The sequence below is a fragment of the Dendropsophus ebraccatus genome, chromosome 1 (assembly GCF_027789765.1).
Source record: "Dendropsophus ebraccatus isolate aDenEbr1 chromosome 1, aDenEbr1.pat, whole genome shotgun sequence".
NCBI lineage: Eukaryota > Metazoa > Chordata > Amphibia > Anura > Hylidae > Dendropsophus > Dendropsophus ebraccatus.
The window spans coordinates 36731817-36753279 of record NC_091454.1 but is presented as its reverse complement, the minus strand read 5'-3'; the positions used below and the strand labels follow the sequence as shown (position 1 = coordinate 36753279).

Below are 21463 nucleotides of genomic sequence, written 5' to 3'. Positions count from 1 at the left end.
CCTTGTAAAAACCAAACAACTGCAAGACTGCATGTATTGCTCCCAGGGTGGCTATGAAGACCCTCTAATCAATATTATTTGTAGTTTATTCTTGTCACAAGAGCACCTATATGGACAGTTTGTGTTTATGGCTCTGACAGTTTTAGCAGAAAAAAATCCTTCAGATATGCAGCCCTCTATGTACATGTCAGCAGCCCTTAATAAAAACCGAGACCTGTGATATAAAATCCATTAAAAAACCTTTATTTAAAAAACACACAAATTTGAAAAATAAATAGAAACAGAAACATGTTCAACACTGAAGCATTGGTGGCATTTCCACTGTGAGTTCTTCTAGACTGGAAAGAAATGATGGAAGACAGTCTGCAGCATCTGCAATAGATAAGTCTGATAAGTACAAATAGAGCTGTTGTAAAAGTCAATTCCCATCATGCCTGGACAGCTAAAGCAGAAGCAGGCCGGCCAAAGGTTCAAATGCCTGCATGATTGTGAGCCAAGACCCAAACATAGTATAAGGGTACAAACACACACACACACACAGTATACACAGCAGATACGCAGCAGTAAATACGCTGCATATACGGTGTGTGGGTTTATACCCTTAGGGCTGAAGTTACACATGCAGTTTTTGAGCTAACATTGTTGACCGTGAAAGAGGCCAAGTTTCTCCATTCAATACTGGAACCATGTGCTTTGAGGCAGAGAAAAGGGCCCTAGTGGAATATCAATTGAAATAGTGTCATTAGTTTAAGAACCACTCACTTGACTCCCAGCTAAGAGCAGCCATCTCCATTGGGGCTGGTTCTAGACTTAGCAGTGAATCAAACTTTCTGGCATCACTCATGTTCACCATAAGAGCTACGCCAGCCAAGGAGAGGTGACTCAGCCTATGCTCCTCTGGGACATCAAAGGATTCAAAGTCTGTAAGACAGAAACAGGGTATAGTTAGGTTTTGTTTCAGTTTATTATTCCCTCCATGGTGTTTAACAACTTCCTGGAAAAAAGTTATTTATTCCTTCCTCTGTACCCAACCATCTGGGGTGGGGAACCCTATGCTGAGCCTGCTGCATATACAGAAGGTGATTATACTGTATATTGCAGCAAACACCCTCCAGCAACTGCAGGGACCAGTAGTTTAACCTTCTAGATGCTGTGATCTATAGGGTCAAGGAGGTGCCAAGCCATAGCAGGTATGCTTTCTCCCCTACACTGAAAGGGTCCAGCATTGAGCGAGCCCATAGGTCAAGGGAAGGATTAAAGCTGCAGATTAGCACTAAGTGCCCTATTCCACAGGAACGATATTCGGCCCCATTTGGCAGATCATAGTCTGTGGCATAGAGAGAACGATCAGCCGATGATAAGTGTCATCAGCTGATGGTTCATTTAGGGCCAGACCCAAAATAATCGTTCCCCCACCGCGCATAGATACGGTGAATAGCGATGCGCGGCTTGTGACCGACTATTTGAGAAGTGCAGCATACATTACCTGCAGGTCTTCTCCTCCGCTCTGTCTTCCGCCCCAGGTCCTGCGCACTAGCTTCAGAATGGCCTGTCAGCTGACAGAGCGCTCAGCCAATCACAGGCCGGGGCCACTGTGGCCTGTGATTGGCCTGTCAGCTGACAGGCCATTCTGAAGCTAGAGCGTGCAGGACCTGGGGAGGAAGACAGAGCGGAGGAGAAGACCTGACAGGTAATGTATGCTGCAAGGGCATCGGTAACGATGTCCCTGCAGCTGTTGCTCAACGATCGGGCTGTGGAATAGACCCAGTAAACGAGCAGTGATCTAGCATCGCCACTTGTTTACATAGTTGATCGGGCCCTGCTTGGCCTGTGGAATAGGGCCCTAACTCCTTGACACTTGAGCTCATGATTGTTGATGGGTTCCCTTTGGTATAAAAAAAAAAAAAAAAAAAAAAAAAAAAAAAAAAAAACACCACATGTTATGAACAGCATTACAACTACTAAATGATAAGTTAGTAGAAATCCCTATAAGTTTCCACCACATTACCTGCAGGATTGTAAGGAACAAACTTTTCAATGTCAGGGTAGAGCTGCTCGTCTTGCTTAATAGGGGCTTCTGACACCTAGTGAAAAAAAAAAAAAAAAAAAAAATCCTGAAGTTACGTGGTCTGAAAGCCCCCTTATAACCCTACTAGAGATGAGCGCTACTCGAGTCCAATCGTTCAGCAGTTGACCACCAGTGGCTAAAGTCATATGCAGCCCTTGGAAGTACTGGATTGCACGACTAGAGCCGTCAGTATTAAAATGCCAAACAATCGGACAAGTGGCACATGCTCTTATCTAAACCCTACACATTTCCTGCAGTGGGTGGAACACATACCAGTTTTTTTTATTAAATTATTGCATTGCCCTCCAAAAGTTACACAAACATAAACTTATTACAAGAGATTCTTATGATTTTTTTCCCTGCACTTACTACTGCATCAAGGCTTCACTTCCTGGATAATATGGTGATGTCACTTCCTGGATAATATGGTGGTGTCACAACCCGACTCCTGGAGCCATTTGGGCTGTGGTTGCTGGCAGGGGGACACTGAGCATCCCTCTGCCATCATGCTCTCCCAGCACCCACAGCGCTCTGGGAGTCGGGTCATGACATCATGTTATCCAGGAAGTGAAGCCCAGTAGTAAGTGCAGAGGGGGGAGAAAAAAAAAAAAAAAAAAAAAAAGCACTTTATGTGCATTTCTCATAATAAGTGTATGTTGGCGATATGTATAACTTTTTTTTTGGGGGGGGGGGGGCTCTAATAAAAAAGTTTCTAGACTTCTCCTTTAAGGGGGTTCCAGTTACATATATTAATGTCCTGCTCTCAGTCCAACAGCAGGAAGCTTCCACTCCTACTGATCAGCTGTGCTATAATAGCAGCATGCTGATCTACACAGATTACAGCTGGAAACCAACGGCTGTTCACCTAGTGGCCATACCAGGTTACTGAGCAGAAGCTGAGCTGCAGTAACACAGCATGGGCCACTACAGAGTACAAGCCAAATCCCTCTAGTACAGATCCAGCTGCTATATAGGGTGCAGGCTGTCTGTAGCCTACTGATTAGATATTGATGGCCTATCCTAATGCTGCGTTTACATGGAACGATTAGCGTTCAAATTTTTGCAATAACGATCGCATTTGACCGATAATAGTTCCGTGTAATCACGGCAAACGATCAGGCGATGAGCGAGAACTCGTTCATTTTGATCTTTCAACATGTTCTCAAATAGTCGTTCACTAAAAATTTGCAGATAACGATTTATTCATCTAAACGCTGATCGTTCTAAAAACCAAATCGTTGCTTCAAAATCGTTAAACGATCGATTGGGATTCGCCCCGTGTAAACACAGCATAAAACAAAGGCCATCAAGGTGTGCAACTAGAAACTTGTATTATGATATCGTAGCAGTTTTCTTAACATGACACTATGGTAAGTAGTTTATTGCAATTGTCTGTTTCCCAGTGGCGGTTTGGCAGGCCATCGAAGATGTCACCTGTACTATGTACACTGGTGAACATCCAAGTACTGAACAGGTTTATAATAGTAGATTATGTATTACATAGTCACTTTACCTTTTTCACAGCTGGTGCAGGCTTCTTCACTTTAAGGCCTCCTTTCAGGAGCTGCAATGTCTTCTGGGTTGTCACCTGCTTGTTGACATTTCCCAAAGCCTTTCTTGAAGTTTTGTCTGATGCAGAGCCAAACACTTTTCCCTGGTTGCCCTGGTGGCCTCTGACAAGTGGCTTTCCTTTAGACATATACAAGACCAGATTGTGAATCATCCAGTCATTACGCTACAGGACTGCTCTGCAGCAGGATATTTCATAGCACTACTCATGTATATACAACATGCTGTAATGTGTTTAGGCCGTGCAATCTGTAGAGAGTTGCAACTGACTGGCAGACATGGCAGCACCGTCATATCCCCTGCAAAGTCACTGTACAGCATCAGCCCAGGAAAGTAAGGTATGGAAAGCATAGCTGTATAATAATCCTATAAACCTTTGGCTACTACTTACCTGCACTTGTCAGCATTACACGGTCTTTGACCAGTGTGGAAGCAACATCACCATTCTCCTGGTCAATGAAGATCCTAGTTGCCATTTTTTAGAGTTTTTTTAGTCCAATTCTGAAACCAAGATATAAGAGCAGGTTCAGTTCAATAACCTTACACCAGCACAAACATAATAAAGTATCTAGCACTTGGTTTATAGCCTGAGGCTCTAGCCAGCTGTCATCTACAAGTACTATTAGCAGCTGTCACCCCCATCCTCAATAATACTTTAATGAGGAGACAAGCTCCCTGCAGGTGTATTCACCTCATGATCTGCAGAACTTCAACACAACCTGATTAACCCAAGTCAGTGTTTAGTGCCAGGGGTAAACCTGCCAAAGACAGAAGCCACCCACAGCATGCAGGATATATGTGCAGATGGCAGGGACAACCACCACTATAATGAGAGGCAGTCACTGATTATAGCTTGGAGTCTGAATGAGAGAACTCAAGCATTACTAGTCCAGACTATGGCAGAGTGTCTAACTTGTGGCAGAACTACAGCTCTCATCATGCCCTGATAGCCAGTAAATGCTGATCAGCAGCACAGACCCACTGATCAATCACTGCTGGTTGCACAGCAATCAGGTGATACGTGATTCGAGTTTACAAGCAGTTACCTGCAGCCGCCACTAGAGGGAGCTCAACGAACAGCGACTTTGGAGTTTAACCCCTGAGCTCCCCCTAGAGGCGGCTACAGAAAGTGTCGAAAGAAAGGCTGCTGGTTTGGAGTACAATCCTACACTAGAAAACTACAACTCCCAGCATGCCACAACCAAACGTTAGGTTATGTTGGGAGCCGTTATTTCATACCAGCAGGCTAGTCAGCAACCAAAGATACAGAAAACCATCACAAATAAAGCCAGAAACCACCATAACAAGCCCAAACCGCCCGCCGTCACTCACATAACCGGCAGAGACACCGTCTACATGTGAACGGCTCCCCGGGACTACAAAAAACCCGAAGAAAGGCTTTACCGGGCCGGATAACCGCCGCTGTTCTTTCGCAAGTTCCACTTACCGTACACGCTCACCAACAACACCGAACACTACAACGGCTTCCCGGCACCAGTATTTAAATTAGATAACGCCTCCTAATTGGCTAATCACCGAGAATACTGTAATCTGATTGGACAATGTATACGCTGTTATTATTGGATGCAATTAATGACGTAATCACGGACGGCGGCTGAGAGGAGAACCCTGATTGGCTCCTGTATGGGCATGATGGGAAGTGTAGTTTTACCACAGCAGAAGAGCTGCAATTTGTCGAACGCTGTATTACATTTTAGTCATTGCTGCTGGACTGCAGAATAAACCTGCCTGAGACCCAAACTGTCTGACCTCGTCCATAGCGGACTGAGAAATCTGCAACTATAAATACATTTCGAGCTTTCATGGTGTTTTTTCAAGCATTTTATTTTGTAACATGCCCTCTAATTCACTGTTAAAGTGTCCCTCCATTGTCAGATCAGACTGAAAGTAGGGAATCACAGTGGGAATTCCTGCGTATGATCCGCGGTGGATTCTGTCGCTCGTACCCGAACGCGGCGGCACGCATCTCCGCCTGTGCCATAGACACTATTCTCTGCACGGACGGATTACGCATTCGCCCGAAAGAATAATAATAATACTTTTATTTGTATAGGGCACACAGATTCCGCAGCACTTTACATAGTTTGCCAATTATTGCTCCCTGTCCCCATTAGGGCTCACAATCTAAATCCACCTATCTGTATGTTTTGGGTTGACATGTCACTTCTTTCTGCGGAATGCAGAATCCACTTGTGCAGAGAATAGTGTCTATGGCACGGGCGGAGATGCGCGCCGCGTTCTGGTACGAGCTACGGAATCCGTTGCAGGCCATACGCGGGTATTCCGTAGTGTGCATGTACCTTCATCTAGGCAGCCATATACAACGCTCAGAGAACGTCATGCAAACGGTACTAGTGTAAATAAGGCCGGCCTCACAATCCGTTACAGGCCTTCCACATCCCGCGTGAATGCAGCCTAAGGCTGGGTTCACACTACGTATATTTCAGTCAGTATTGTGGTCCTCATATTGCAACCAAAACCAGGAGTGGATTAAAAACAAAGAAAGGCTCTGTTCACATAATGTTGAAATTGAGTGAATGGCCGCCATATAACAGTAAATAACGGCCATTATTTCAATATAACAGCCAATGTTCTAAAATAACAGCAAATATTTGCCGTTATATGGCGGCCATCCAGTGGCGCCGCAATGATGAGGCGACCTGAGTTGTCTGCCTCAGGCGGCGCCACCAGCTGTTATCATGGGGGCGGCATTCAGTGGCGTAGCTACCACGGTCGCAGCGGTCGCCGCCGCGACCGGGCCGCTACTGTACTGCCACTGTACTGCCCGCCTCCCACTCCCTCTTGTGACCGCAAGCAATGTTTTGCCTGCGATCACAAGAGGAGGCTGGGACGGCCCCGGCTGACTTGCGGGGCTGGGAGCATCTTGAGGGCAAAAAAACAGGTCCCGCGAAGCTCCGCCCCCTCCACTGGAAGCCCCGCCCCCAGCCGCGGTAAGCCCGCCAGCGCGCGTGACAAGAAGACTAGAGGAACCATTCAGGTGAGTAAATATTTTTTTGTTTTAAAGGGCATGATGGGGGTGTAGTGGTATGGTGGTGGAACAAGAGGATGATGAGGGGTGTAGTGGTATGGTGGTGGAACAAGAGGATGATGGGGGGTATAGTGGTATGGTGGTGGAACAAGAGGATGATGGGGGGTGTAGTGGTATGGTGGTGGAACAAGAGGATGATGGGGGGTGTAGTGGTATGGTGGTGGAACAAGAGGATGATGGGGGGTGTAGTGGTATGATGATGATGGAACAAGAGGATGATGGGGGGTGTAGTGGTATGGTGGTGGAACAAGAGGATGATGGGGGGTGTAGTGGTATGATGATGATGGAACAAGAGGATGATGGGGGTGTAGTGGTATGATGATGGAACAAGAGGATGATGGGGGTATAGTGGTATGATGATGGAACAAGAGGATGATGGGGGTGTAGTGGTATGATGGTGGAACAAGAGGATGATGGGGGGTGTAGTGGTATGATGATGGGGGGTATAGTGGTATGATGATGATGGAACAAGAGGATGATGGGGGGTATAGTGGTATGATGATGGAACAAGAGGATGATGGGGGGTGTAGTGGTATGATGATGATGGAACAAGAGGATGATGGGGGGTGTAGTGGTATGATGATGATGATGGAACAAGAGAATGATGAGGTTGTCGTGGTATGATGATGGAACAAGAGGATGATGGGGGTGTAGTGGTATGATGATGGAACAAGAGGATGATGGGGGGTGTAGTGGTATGATGGTGGAACAAGAGGATGATGGGGGGTGTAGTGGTATGATGATGATGGAACAAGAGGATGATGGGGGTGTAGTGATATGATGGTGGAACAAGAGGATGATGGGGGTGTAGTGGTATGATGATGGAACAAGAGGATGATGGGGGTGTAGTGGTATGATGGTGGAACAAGAGGATGATGGGGGGTATAGTGGTATGATGGTGGAACAAGAGGATGATGGGGGTGTAGTGGTATGATGATGGAACAAGAGGATGATGGGGGTGTAGTGGTATGATGGTGGAACAAGAGGATGATGGGGGGTATAGTGGTATGATGGTGGAACAAGAGGATGATGGGGGGTGTAGTGGTATGATGATGGAACAAGAGGATGATGGGGGTGTAGTGGTATGATGATGGAACAAGAGGATGATGGGGGTGTAGTGGTATGATGATGGAACAAGAGGATGATGGGGGTGTAGTGGTATGATGATGGAACAAGAGGATGATGGGGGTGTAGTGGTATGATGATGGAACAAGAGGATGATGGGGGTGTAGTGGTATGATGATGAAAGGGCAGGAGGATGAAGGGGGTGGTAGTACAGGGCTCCAGATGGCGACCAAAATGGTCGCCAATGCGACTGACATTTTGCAAATGGCGCCCAGATTTATTAATCTGGGCGCCATTTGCGACTGGCCCCGGCGGCGGCGCGCTGTCTCTTTTAAGATGCGCGGCTGATGCGCGGCTGCCGGGGGTGTTCCGTCCTATCCCCGGCAGCGCGGCGCATCAGTGAGCTGCCTGGGGCCCTGACTTCCGGCACAGGAAGCGCGCGTCAGAGATGCTTCCTGTGTCAGAAGTCACAGCCCCGGCGTACACTGACGCGCCGTGCTGCCAGGGATAGGATGGGACACCCCCGGCAGCCGCGCATCAGCCGGGGACAGCACCTAAAGAAGAAGAGGATCGCCGGGGGAGCGGGTTGTCAGGTGAGTTTGTTTGTTTTTTTTTTTTTAAATACTGCTTAGCATAAAGGAAAGGGGGGGCATCTATAATGGGGGGAAGAGAAGGGGGGCATCTATAATGGGGGGAGAAGAGGGGCCATCTTCAAGGGGGGGAGAGGGGGCCATCTATAAGGGGAGGGGGTATCTATAAGGGGAGGGGGTATCTATAAGGGGGGGGGAGAAGAGGGGGCATCTATAATGGGGGGGGAGAGGGGGCATCTATAAGGGGAGAGGGGGCATCTATAAGGGGAGGGGGTATCTATAAGGGGGGAGAAGAGGGGGCATCTATAATGGGGGGGGGAGGGGGTCATCTATAAGGGGGGAGAAGAGGGGGCATCTATAATGGGGGGGAGAGGGGGCATCTATAAGGGAAGGGGGTCATCTATAAGGGGGGGGGTCATCTATAAGGGGGGGAGAAGGGGGCATCTATAATGGGGGGGAGAGGGGGCATCTATAAGGGGAGGGGGTATCTATAAGGGGGGGGGGAGAGGGGGCATCTATAATGGGGGTAGAGAGGGGGCATCTATAAGGGGAGGGGGCCATCTATAAGGGGGGAGAAGAGGGGGCATCTATAAGGGGGGAGAAGAGGGGGCATCTATAATGGGGGGGAGAGGGGGCATCTATAAGGGGAGGGGGTATCTATAAGGGGGGGGGGAGAGGGGGCATCTATAATGGGGGGGAGAGGGGGCATCTATAAGGGGAGGGGGCCATCTATAAGTGTAGGGCAAACTGGCTGCAGACACTGGGAGATAGATATATGCACAATTATTATTATCAGGGCCCCTCAGGTGTCTGTATTGTAGGGGGTCACTTGCATTAGTCACTAGGTGAGAGATATATCTATCTATATACTCATCTTGTGGGGGGGTCACTATGGCTGCAGTTAGAAGTCTAGCTCAGTATGTATAGACTGTTGCAAGCTTTTAAAGGGAACCTGTCACCCCCGATGCCGGGGTGACAGGCTCCCAACCCCCCGTTAGAGCCCCCTATACTCACCTCATCGCGCCGGGTCCCGCTTCTGAAGATGGTCGGGTCACGGAGATCTCAGCCGCTGCAGCCTGACGCGCACACTGAGAGATGAGTCCAACGCTCATAGAGAATGACGGAGTGCTGGACTCTCCCGTCATTCTCTATGAGTGTTGGACTCATCTCTCAGCGCACGCCGGGCTGCAGCGGCTGAGATCTCCGTGACCCGACCATCTTCAGAAGCGGGACCCGGCGCGATGAGGTGAGTATAGGGGGTTCTAACGGGGGGTTGGGAGCCTGTCACCCCGGCACGGGGGTCGACAGGTTCCCTTTAAGTTCAAGTTCAGAAGAGTAAGCCTCATTAGAAGGCTAGCCAAGTGAGGCTGAAGTACTGAGTCAGACTGAAAACGTTCAACATGGAATCTTGCAACTTAACAACTATATACAAACTAAGAAAAGAAAGGATCTAAAGGAGGAGGAGGCTGCCGTGGCCTCTGCACACAGTAAGTCCCATTTAACATAACATTAATTTTACATGGTTTAAAATGTTGGCGACCAAATATTCTATTTGGCGCCTAAATTTTTCAGGTTAGGAGCCAATGGCTCCTAGGTACATTTTTTAGTCTGGAGCCCTGTAGTATTATGATGGAGGTGTTTGTAGTATGATTATGAAAGGGCAGGAGGATGAAAGGGGTAGTAGTATGGTGATAAAGGGGCAGGAGGAGGGGACAACATGGGGGGCATCTGTAAGGGGGATAAAATGGGGGGCCATCTATATGGGGGATAACATGGGGGGCATCTATAAGAGGGACAACACAGGGGGCCATCTATAAGGGGGAAACATTGGGGGCCATCTATAAGGTGGACTACATGGGGGGTGTATACAATAGGGCATGCACAGAGGGGGGCATGTACTTTAAGGGGGGTCACATAGTGTCAGGGCTACCTACTAAATGAGGGTGTAAAGGGGACAGTACAGATGTGCAGTTTTTAGAGAGATGATGGTGTCAGTGTGAGGAGACTAATATGTTTGTCTAACAGATTCTGTGGATTCGTGGCCCAGAGAAGTTCTCAAAATCGCCCACAACAGATGGAGAAGATGAAAAGGGAAGAACTCCGATCAGAGAAGACGTCCCCTGTGAGTCACTTGATATAACTGCACTGTAATGTATATGGTGTATAGATCCTGTGTACAGTTCGTCCACCTCTATATGACTGTATGAAATGATATTGGTCTATGTACAGAGGATTATATTCAGTAGCAGCGGTGGTGTTAGTCAGTATGTGGTGGTATTATTTGTTACTTGTTATCTGGTACTGTGTTTTATTGGATTTAGTATACTGGATTTGGTCAGTAACAATATGGTGGTGATGGTTGTGGTGTGGCGGTAATATTTCCCCTTGTGTACTGGTAATATTGGCAATATTGGTCTCAGTAAACAGGATTTGTTTAGTAACAGTATGGCGGTGATAATATTTCCTGTATACTGGTATTATTGGTAATACCAGTCTTGAGATATATATATATATATATATATATATATATATACCAATAGCATCGAGAAAGGGGGGGCCCAAGTTGACCTCTTGCACCAGGGCCCAAGAGACATTAGCTACGCCCCTAGGGGCGGCATTCAGTGGCAGATTATAATATGGGCGGTTCGGGCGGCCGCCCACATTATAATCCGCCACTGATTGTACCATGTACCAGAGACCCCCGCGCCCGGACAGCATCTGTAATTAGATGCTGGGAGCGGGGGAGACTGTATTCATAAGCGCCGCGGTGTAATGAATCAGCCACGCGGTACTGTTACTACAGCGCGGCGCTTATGAATACAGTCTCCCCCGCTCCCAGCATCTAATTACAGATGCTGTCCGGGCTCGGGGGTCTCCGGTACCGGCATTCCACGGAACGTGGGAATGCAGCCTTTAGTCCCCCGGCTGATGTGCGGCTGCAGGAGGTGTCCCATCCTGTCTCCGGCAGCGCGCGCATCAGAGAGATCCCCGTGCGCCGGAAGTCACAGCCACAGGCGCACGGGGAGCTCTCTGATGCGCGCGCTGCCGGGGACAGGACGGGACACCCCGGGCAGCCGCACATCAGCCGGGACCAGACCAGAGAGGCTCGACGGGGGAACGGATGGCAGGTGAGTTGTGTGCTGTTTTTTGTTTTTGTTTTATCTGCTGTGCAGGGGGGGGGGGGCATCTATAAGGGAGGGGGGAAGAGGGGGACCATCTATAAGGGAGGGGAAAGAGGGGGACCATCTATAAGTGAGGGGGAGAGGGGGACCATCTATAAGGGAGGGGGAGAGGGGGACCATCTATAAGGGGGGAAGAGGGGGACCATCTCCTAAAAGATCAGCACCCTCCTCTCCTGACATCCTCTGTGCTGCTGGGACTTCTCCTATAGGATTAGCACCCTCCTCTCCTGACATCCTCTGTGCTGCTGGGACCTCTCCTATAGGATTAGCCCCCTCCTCTCCTGACATCCTCTGTGCTGCTGTGACCTCCCCTATAAGATCAGCCCCCTCCTCTCCTGACATCCTCTGTGCAGCAAGGGACCAAACATTATGTTTATTGGGGACAGCAGTTGGGGGGGGGGGGGCAGTAGTGGATTATAATGTGGGCGGATTGACCGGGGGGGGGGGGGGGGGCGTCATCCTATAGTTCGCCTCGGGCAGCAGAGAGGCTAGAATCACCCCTGCGGCCATCCACTCAATTACAACATTGTGTGAACAGATCCTTTCTGTGTTTTTAATCCACTCCTGATTTTGGTTGCTATGAGGACCACAATACTGACTGATATATACGTAGTGTGAACCCAGCCAAAGGGTGCATGCACACTACATAATGGTGGCGGAAAACCCATCGAGCATTCCACTCTTGCTCGCAGACTAAGGTGTGCGCATGCGTCTCCGCCCGTGTCAAGACTCCATTCTATGCACGGGCGAATACCGCCGTCTGTCCGTCTATAGAATGAACTGGTTCAGAACAGAGTCTATGACTCTATGACAGAGACGCTTGTGCCTGCCCCAGACCACGAGTGGGGGCAAGCTGTGGAATGCGCGACGGGTTTTCCGTCACCATTGCGTAGTGTGTACTTACCCTACGTGTGGTGGGAAGTATAGTTTTGGAGCTCCAATATACTTCTACCTGCTGTCTTTCCATTTTGAGCCTATGGGTGCGTTCACACGGAGGAATCTGCACTAAGAAGTTCCCGTCGCTCGCATGTCCGCCTGTCCCATAGACTCCATTCTATGCTCAAGTGGATTCCGCCATCCGCCCAAGAATTGACATGTCAATTCTTTGGGCGGAAGGCGGAATCCACTTGAGCATAGAATGGAGTCTATGGGATGGGCGGAGATGCAAGCGGGAGCGCACAGTGGAATCCGCAGCAACTACTCCGCGATGTAGTGCGATCGCGGAGGGGAGATCCGTTCTAATGAGCCGGCTGGGGCTCAGCGTCGGAATGACGCTGATCCCGGCTCGGCAATCTATTCAGATGGTCTGCAGCAGACCATTATAATAGAACACCGATCTGATGGATCATTGTTCTATTATATACACAGGATTGATCTCAATGGGAGATCAGTTCTGTGTATATAGAAGTCCCCCAGGGGGCTTCATATTACTGTAAGGGAAAGTGGGGAAAAAAAAAAAAGTGTCATTATTAATAAATAAAAACAATCCCCTCCCCTAATAAAAGTCTGAATCACCCCCCTTTTCCCATTTTACAAATAAAAATAAACATGTTTGCCATCGCCGCGTGCGCAATCGCCCGAACTATTAATCACATTCCTGATCTCGCACGGTAAACTGTGTAAGCGCAAAAAAATCCCAAAGTGCAAAATTGCGCATTTTTTGGTCGCATCAAATGCAGAAAAAAATGTAATATAAAGCGATCAAAAAGTCGCATATGCGCAATCAAGGTACCGATAGAAAGAACATGTCATGGCGCAAAAAAATTACACCTGACAGCCCCATAGACCAAAGGATAAAAGCGCTATAAGCCTGGGAATAGAGCGATTTTAAGGAACATATATTTCTTAACAATGGTTTTAATTTTTTACAGGCCATCAGATACAATAAAAGTTATACATGTTACATATCGTTTTAATCGTAATGACTTGAGGAACATAACAACTTTTTTTCCATAGGACACACAGCGTTTTTCCATAGGACACACGGCGTAAAAATGAAGCCCCCCAAAGAAAAATAATTGCGTTTTTTTTCAATTTCACTGCGCATATAATTTTTTTCTGGTTTCGCAGCATATTTTATGGAAAAATTCAGCCTGTCATTGCAAAGTACAATTAGTGACGCAAAAAATAAGGGCTCATGTGGGTCTGTAGGTGTAAAATGAAAGTGCTATGGCCTTTTAAGCACATGGAGGAAAAAACAAAAACGCAAAAACGAAAGTTAGCACATCCTTAAAGGGTTAATGGTAATGGAGCCGCCCATCTGGGCTGCTTCTGTGATCAGATGCGGGGGAACTGTATGCATATAAGCCATGCTGCATGCAGCTCTGTAATTACAATGCAGCTCATGCTTACAGTTCCCCCACTCACAGCTTCTAATCAGAAATGCTGCCTGGGCAGGGGGCTCCATTACAGGCATTCCAGGTCCCATGCAGAACATGGAATGTGTGAATGTGGCCTAAGGATGCCTTTAGATTTTTGAAGCCAAAGCCAGGAACAGTCTTTCCTTTATGCCCTGTTCTGTTTATAGTCTGTTCCTCGCTTTGGCTTTAAAAAAAAAAAAACTGTAAAAGGCACCCTTAGGCTGCATTTACACTGGATTTGACAGATTTAAGCCAAAGCCAGGAATGGATTTCAGAAGAGGAGAAATCTTTCCTGTATATAGTCTGAGAATTCTCCTATTCTGAAACACATTCCTGGCTTCAAAAATCTGTCAGATAAATCTGTAGAGAGAAGGGGAGAGGTGGGGGCGCCTCCTGGTGCAATAAAAGATGGCCAGAGTGGTAGACACAGAGAAAACAGTGTTACACTCACCTAGTAGAGTTGTGCTAGACTATAGGCACAACTCTATATCAGGCGTACAGGGTAGGACACCGCAGCTCCTGCCGGGGTACGTCCCAAGGGAGTCGTACAGTCAGAAGAAATGTATCAGCCGCAACAATACCCAAGCCGGGACCCCCCATGGTCCTAAAAGCCCGCTGCGGCTGATACATTTCTTCAGATAAATCTGTAAGCATACCATAACCCTCCCAGCATTACAAAGAAGCTAGGTTGCAGAAACAGTCAGCCAGGGGACTTGTTTACAACAGCTCAGAAAGGAGGGAAAGGAGAAAGCACATTCAGTCCACACTAAGCATTTCCCACTGCTTGCTCCCACTTTGATCTCCACTGGTCCCATAGACTCCATTCTATGCTCAGGCGGATTCCGCCATCTGCCCAAAGACTTGACATGTAAATTCTTTGGGCGGAACCTGCCTGAGCAAAGAAGGAAGTCTATGCACATTCTGTAATCCGAATGCTCCCAAAGAGAAAAGCACACACAGATTTGTGTTTTCAGCAGAGTTGCAGCTCAGAACTAGGGGAAGGAGCCTGAATAGATCATTGTAAGGGTGCAAACACATAAGGATGTATATGCATTGAATTTCTCACTGCGTAAACGCAGTGAAACTCGCTGCATACCCCGTCCCTGTGTAGTCAATGGCAGGCAAAAATCGCAGCAGGGATGAACATCCCTGCTGCGAGTCATCTGCAGCCCGCCCTTTCAACCCCCTGGCCGCCGGAGCGTACACTTTACCTGATCCCGGCTCCCGGTGTCTTCAGCAAGCCGGAGCGGGGACCAGTAAAGTACATGCTCCAGCTAGCCACCGCAGCCTCCTTAGCACATCCTGCAGCCCCGATCCAACCCCTCGCTCTCCCTCCTCCCCCCCCCCCCCCCCCGGCAGCCCCGATCATCCCCTCGCCCACCCGGCAGCCCCAATCGGGGCTGCGTCAATCGGTGCTGACAGATGTGTTAAGGAGGCTGCGGGCGGCGGCTGGCTGGAGCATATACTTTACCTGGTCCCCGCTACACACCGGGAACCGCCGGAGCCAGGTAAAGTATCCGCTCTGGCAGCCGGGGGGGGGGTTAAAAGGGTGGGCTGCAGACAAACTCGCAGCAGGGATGATTTGCCTGCCATTGACTACACAGGGATGGGATATGCAGAGAGTTTCACTGTGTTTACACAACAAGAAACTCTGCATATACATCCTGTGTGTTTGCACCCTTAGTCTCACCATGGGCAGCAACATCAAAAATGATGTTTGAGTGTAATAGCCCTTTAATAAAAAGCAATAGAGACCTGTGATAAAAGCCATTAAAAAAACCTTTATTTAACATACAAACATGAAAGAAAAAGAAAAACAAACATGTTCAACACTGAAGCATTTGTGGCATTTCCACTGTGATCTCTTCTAGACTGGAAAGGAATGATGGAAGATGGTCTGCAGCATCTGGAACAAAGACATTAGTACATAGCATGAAAAGCCAAACATGTATTGGGTGCTGCACAGGTTATGGGGCTAGTAACAGTGCTCAAGCACATAAGACCTAGGGGGAGATCTATCAAACATGGTGCAAAGTGAAACTGGCTCAGTTGCCCCTAGCAACCAATCAGATTACACCTTTTTCCAAAGAGTCTTACGAATTAAAGGTGTAATCTGATTGGTTGCTAGGGGCAACTGAGCCAGTTTCACTTTACACCATGTTTTAAACTAGTATAATGTTGCCATGATTAGGAATACTGGGAACTCCCACATCCAGATGTTAAGGGTAGCAGGAAGCATAGGGCCAGAATTAAGGCTAATAAAAGGACCACAGCAATTTTTGTAAGGCAGGTAAAAGGTGTGTTCAAATCTACATAATGTTTCCAGTTCTGACACCAAACAGAAGATGGGAAATCTTTGGCTTCGAGCTGAGAGCCAAAGGGTCCCCAAAGTCTGCATGATTGTGAGCCAAGACCCAAACATAGCAATAGGGCTGAAGTTATACAAGCCGTTTAAGGTGTTATCCTGCGCTACAAAAACATGGCCACTTTCCCCCCTACTGTTGTCTCCAGTTTGGGTGTAGGTTTTTGAAACTCCGTTTAATTGAAGTAAATGGAGCTTAATTGCAAACTGCACCTGAACTGGAGACAACAGTAGGGGGAAAAGTGGCCATGTTTCTGTAGCGCTGGATAAGACTTTTAATGCAGATTTGAGCAAACGGTTGTCAGAGGCTTATGGTCCTTTTACACGGAACGATTGATGGGTTAGTTTTTGCACGATAACGGTCGAATTTGAACGATAATTGTACGTGTAAACGATCAACATGTTCTTTCAACATGTTCACAAATCGTTGATCGTTCGCAAAAAAAATAAAAAAAAAAATAAAAAATCGCAGATCGTTCAGTGTAAACAGTCTTTCAACGATTTCCCCCCTATGTGTGAGATCGGCTTAAACTAGTCGCATTGCGAATTTTCCGTATAAACGCTGATGGTTATAAAAAAAAAAAACAAAAAAAAAAACATTGTTCATTCAAAATCGTTAAGGCTAGGTTCACACTGCGTTTTCAGCATCCGTTTAACGGATCCGTTTTTTTTTAACGTCCAGAAAAATAGGGTCAGCAACGTTTTTTGGTCCGTTTAAAAAACGGATCAGTTTTTTTATAATGGAAGTCAATGGAAAAACGGATGCACACAAATGAATCCGTTTTTTGCAATCCGTTTTTCATGCGTTTTTTGCAAAAAACGGATGCGTTAAACGGATGCTGAAAACGCAGTGTGAACCTAGCCTAATCGTGCGATCGGGCGAATTATCGCACCGTGAAAAAGTACCATTAGGTGTCCAAGTTTTCCTTAGATCAAGGGGGAATCATGTGCTTTGACAGAAAAAAAGGAAGTGCTCTAATGGATCAATTAAGAGTGTCATTAGTTTAAGAACCGCACTCACTTGACTCCCAGCTAAGAGCAGCCATCTCCATTGGGGCGGGTTCTAGACTTAGCAGTGAATCAAACTTTCTGGCATCACTCATGTTCACCATAAGAGCTACGCCAGCCAAGGAGAGGTGACTCAGCCTATGCTCCTCTGGGACATCAAAGGATTCAAAGTCTGTTAAGACAGAAACAGGGTATAGTTAGGTTTTGTTTCAGTTACTCTATGGTGTTTAACCTCTTCCTGGAAAAAAAAAAAAAAGTTACACATCTACACGATTACTGCAGTTGACTCTTGAGCCCATTCCATATGCAGCAGGTGATTGTTGTACATGGCAGCCCAAACCCTCATTAAACTGCAGGGACCAGCAGTTTAACCTTCTAGATGCCATGATCAATAGGGGAGAGGAAAAAAAAAAAAAGAAAAAAAAAAAAAAAAAGTCAAGGAGGTGGTGATAGACAGGTATGCCTCCTCTCCCAATTTGTCTTCCAGGGCCCAACATGGAGCCCTGTAGGTTAGTCAGGGAGGAAAGGATTTATGCTACAAACCAGCATATAACAGATTGCTGTATGGCCAGTATTAAAGAGAGAAGCTACTAAAATGGATGTGTTCAGTAGAAATCTCAATAAGTTTTAACCACACATGTTTTAAAAAGTTACCTGCCGGATTGTAAGGAACAAACTTGTCAATTTCAGGGTAGAGCTGCTCATCTTGCTGAATAGGGGCTTCTGAAACCTAGTCAGAAGAAACACTTTACTGGTGGTCAGACATCTTATAACCTACACATTTCCTGCATTAGGTGGAATATGTAGCAGCTTTTAGGGTACAAACACACACGGCATATACGCTGCGTATTTACTGCTGCGATACGCAGCAAATACGCAGCAGATACGCAGCAGATTAGATCTAAATAACTGAACACAGCATCAAATCTGCACCATCAAATCTGCTGCGTATTTGTTGCGTATCTGCTGCGTATACGGTATGTGGGTTTGTACCCTTAGGGTACAAACACACGGCATATACGCTGCGTATTTACTGCTGCGATACGCAGCAGATTAGATCTAAATAACTGAACACAGCATCAAATCTGCTGCGTATCTGCTGTGTGTGTTTGTACATTAATGTCCTACCCTCAGGCCATCACTGCTTGAACAGCAGGGTGCTGCCAACCCCACAGATCAGCTGTATGACATTGCTTCCAGCTATGAGTGTAGATGGCCGTACCAAGCTAATAAGCTGAAGCTGAGCTGCCGTAACAGCATGGAAAATTGAGCAGCCAGGCTACAAGAAAGATCCTTGTATCATTTGTGCAGCCATGGAAACAGACAGATATGTATATATCTGTGCCATCAGTTTCCTGATCACAAGCAGCAGTGTATACTTACCATCCTTGCCACTTGTGATCCATCATCTAGCAATTCTGAAGGAGGCAGCAGTCTTATGATATAGACGGCTAGAGAGCCAGATGATGGAACACTGTTTACACAGGAAGATGTGTGACCGATAAATTTAAGCATGTTCTAAAGACACTATCAGCCAAGGATTGGGAGTTTTTTTTTTTTTACACACTCACACACACTAACTAGAAGTCCCGACTTTCACACACTAATTCTAGTATAACTACATTGATCTCTCATTGAGGTCTATGCAGTATAGATATACTGCATAGATCAATGAGATCTGTATCTCCTGATCCCAGCAGGTCAAAGCAGTGAGACCTAATGGGATATGAAAAATGATATTGATCCCATTGGGTCTTACTGCTTTGTCCTGCTGGGATGAGGAGATACGGCACAGCTGCTGTGATCTCGCCCTGGCTGTATCTGTTACAGCTGACTCAGTCAGTGGTAGCACCTACACTACCAGAGCAGGCGGCTGGGCAAGTGATCGGGCTGATGCTGCATCCTCTCCCCAGCAAGTCTCAGCAGTGAGACCAAATGGGATCAATATCTTCTGACAAGTAAAAAGCTATGGTTTGTGACAGGTACTCTAATAGTGGAGCATGCAGGAAAGCTGCCTTATTACATTGTCACTACTAGAGATGAGCGAATCTCAAGCATGCTCGAGTCCATCTGAACTCAAACATTCAGCATTTGATTAGCGGTGGCTGCTGAAGTTGGATAAAGCTCTAAGGTTGTCTGGAAAACATGGATACAGCCAATGATTAGATCCATGTTTTCCACATAGCCTTAGGGCTTTATCCAACTTCAGCAGCCACCACTAATCAAATGCCGAAAGTTCGGGTTCGGATGAGCTCAAGCATACTCCAGGTTTGCTCATCTCTAATCACTACCTTTTTCACAGCTGGTGCAGGCTTCTTCACTTTAAGGCCTCCCTTCAGGGGCTGCAGTGTCTTCTGGGTTGTCACCTGCTTGTTGACATTTCCTAGAGCCTTTCTTGAAGTTCTCTCTCCTGGCACAGAGCCAAACACTTTGCCCTGTTGGCTTCTGACAAGCGGCTTTCCTTTAGCAAGACAGAAAAGTGGATAATTCACCATATTATCAGTCATTACAGTACAAGAGTGATCTGGAGCAGGATATTTCATAGCACTAGTCACGGATATGCTGCAATGTGTTTAAGCTGTGGAGCCATGTACACTGACATGTGCACTGTAATTCCATAGACAGGTGAAAACTACTTACCGACACTTGTCAGCTTTACTCGATCTTTCAACAGTGTAGACCCAACATCACCATTCTCCTGGTCAATGAAGATCCTGGTTGCCATTATTTTTTTTAGTCCATTATTTTTTTTAGTCCAATTCTGAAACCAATATACAAAATTAGGTCCAGGTCAATAACGATACACAGTTCACACTGAGCAAAAAAAAAAAAAAAAAAAAAAAAAAAAAAAAAAGTTTCAAGTGGAGGCAGTGCTGTGGACACAGGCTCTATTCGAAATTCCCACCTCTTTTGCTCTGTGTGCACAGTCCCTAAAGCTTTACCCAGATGTAATATGAAAGCACTGTTTAAGGGTTTGTCCAGCAAAAAAAATTTCAAATCAACTGGTGTCAGAAAGTTGTATAGATTTTTAATTTACTTAGCTGCTGTATGTTGCCCAGGAAGTGTTTAACTTACATTCATCTACAGTGCTCTCTGCTGACACCTCTGTCCATAAGAGCTGTCCAAGGCAATAGCAAGTCCCCATAGAACCTCTCCTGCTCAGGACAGTTCCTGACTCAGCCAGAGATGTCAGCAGAGAGCACTGTGTCTGAATGTAAATAAAACATTTCCTGCATGACATAGTAGCTATAAGTATAGGAAAACTTATGGAGGTAAATTACAAGTGTCTATAATTTTCTGACTCCAGTTGATTTAAAAGAATTTTTTTTCGCTGGACAACCCCTTTAACTGCTATCACCACCATTCTCTCGCCCTACAGGAGTATTCACCTATTTGTCTATGATTGTTTGCAACAATGAAAACAGTTTTGTAAGTGTAAGGGTACTATTAGACAGGCCGATAGAGGCCTGATAATAAATGTAAACGAGCGCCGATCTGCTAGATCGGTGCTAGTTTTCTGGGCCTATTATACAGCCTAATAGTTTAACATGGGCTGCAGGGACATTGGTAACTATGTCCTTGCAGACTTTGATAAACTGGTACACATTACCTATCCATGGTCCAGGGCTCCTCCTGCTCCTCTTCTCCCTGGGTCCTGCACGCTCCAGCTTCAGAGTGGCCTGTCTTAGCTGACAGGCCACTCAACCAATCACTGGCCGTGGCGGTCCCAGCCTGTGATTGGCTGAGCAGCCTATCAGCTAAGAAAGGCCGTTCTGGAGCTGCAGCGCGTGTGACCCGGAGAGAAGATGAGCAGGAGGAGCCCTGGACCATGGATAGGTAATGTATTTCTTTTGCAAATCGTTAGCCTTCGCTCCGCTGGCCTCCGCACCGCTATTACACGTAGTGGTGTGCGGTCGGTGGCCAACAATTATAGGTCAGAACCTTTATCAACGATCAGCCGATGACAACGATCGGCTGATCATTGTGTTTATTACATGGAGCGATAATCGACCGGATAGGGCCGATTATCTTTCCGTATAATAGTACCCTAACAACTGCACTTATCAGTCGCAATGTTCAGCGCCAGGGACAAACCTACCAAAAACAATCTATCCACGGTATAAAGGATACAAATCCAGCCCTTTTCAAAAGTTGGTAGCCTACAGTGTGAACTTACCTTTCCCCATGC

General features: G+C 46.8%; 1 protein-coding gene across 1 annotated transcript; it reads right to left on the bottom strand.

The window, feature by feature from the left end:
- Positions 1-250: 250 nt before the first annotated feature.
- Positions 251-20018, bottom strand: LOC138782063 (uncharacterized). The gene is made up of 10 exons (XM_069956803.1): positions 19915-20018; positions 19566-19735; positions 17929-18004; positions 17288-17446; positions 15738-15810; positions 4029-4114; positions 3582-3757; positions 2009-2084; positions 763-921; positions 251-372 (listed from the first exon to the last, which is right to left on the bottom strand). Exons 1-10 carry the CDS (start codon positions 19997-19999, stop codon positions 293-295), a joined length of 1140 nt encoding a protein of 379 aa, XP_069812904.1. The 5' UTR covers positions 20000-20018; the 3' UTR covers positions 251-292.
- Between the last annotated feature and the right edge of the window lie 1445 nt (positions 20019-21463).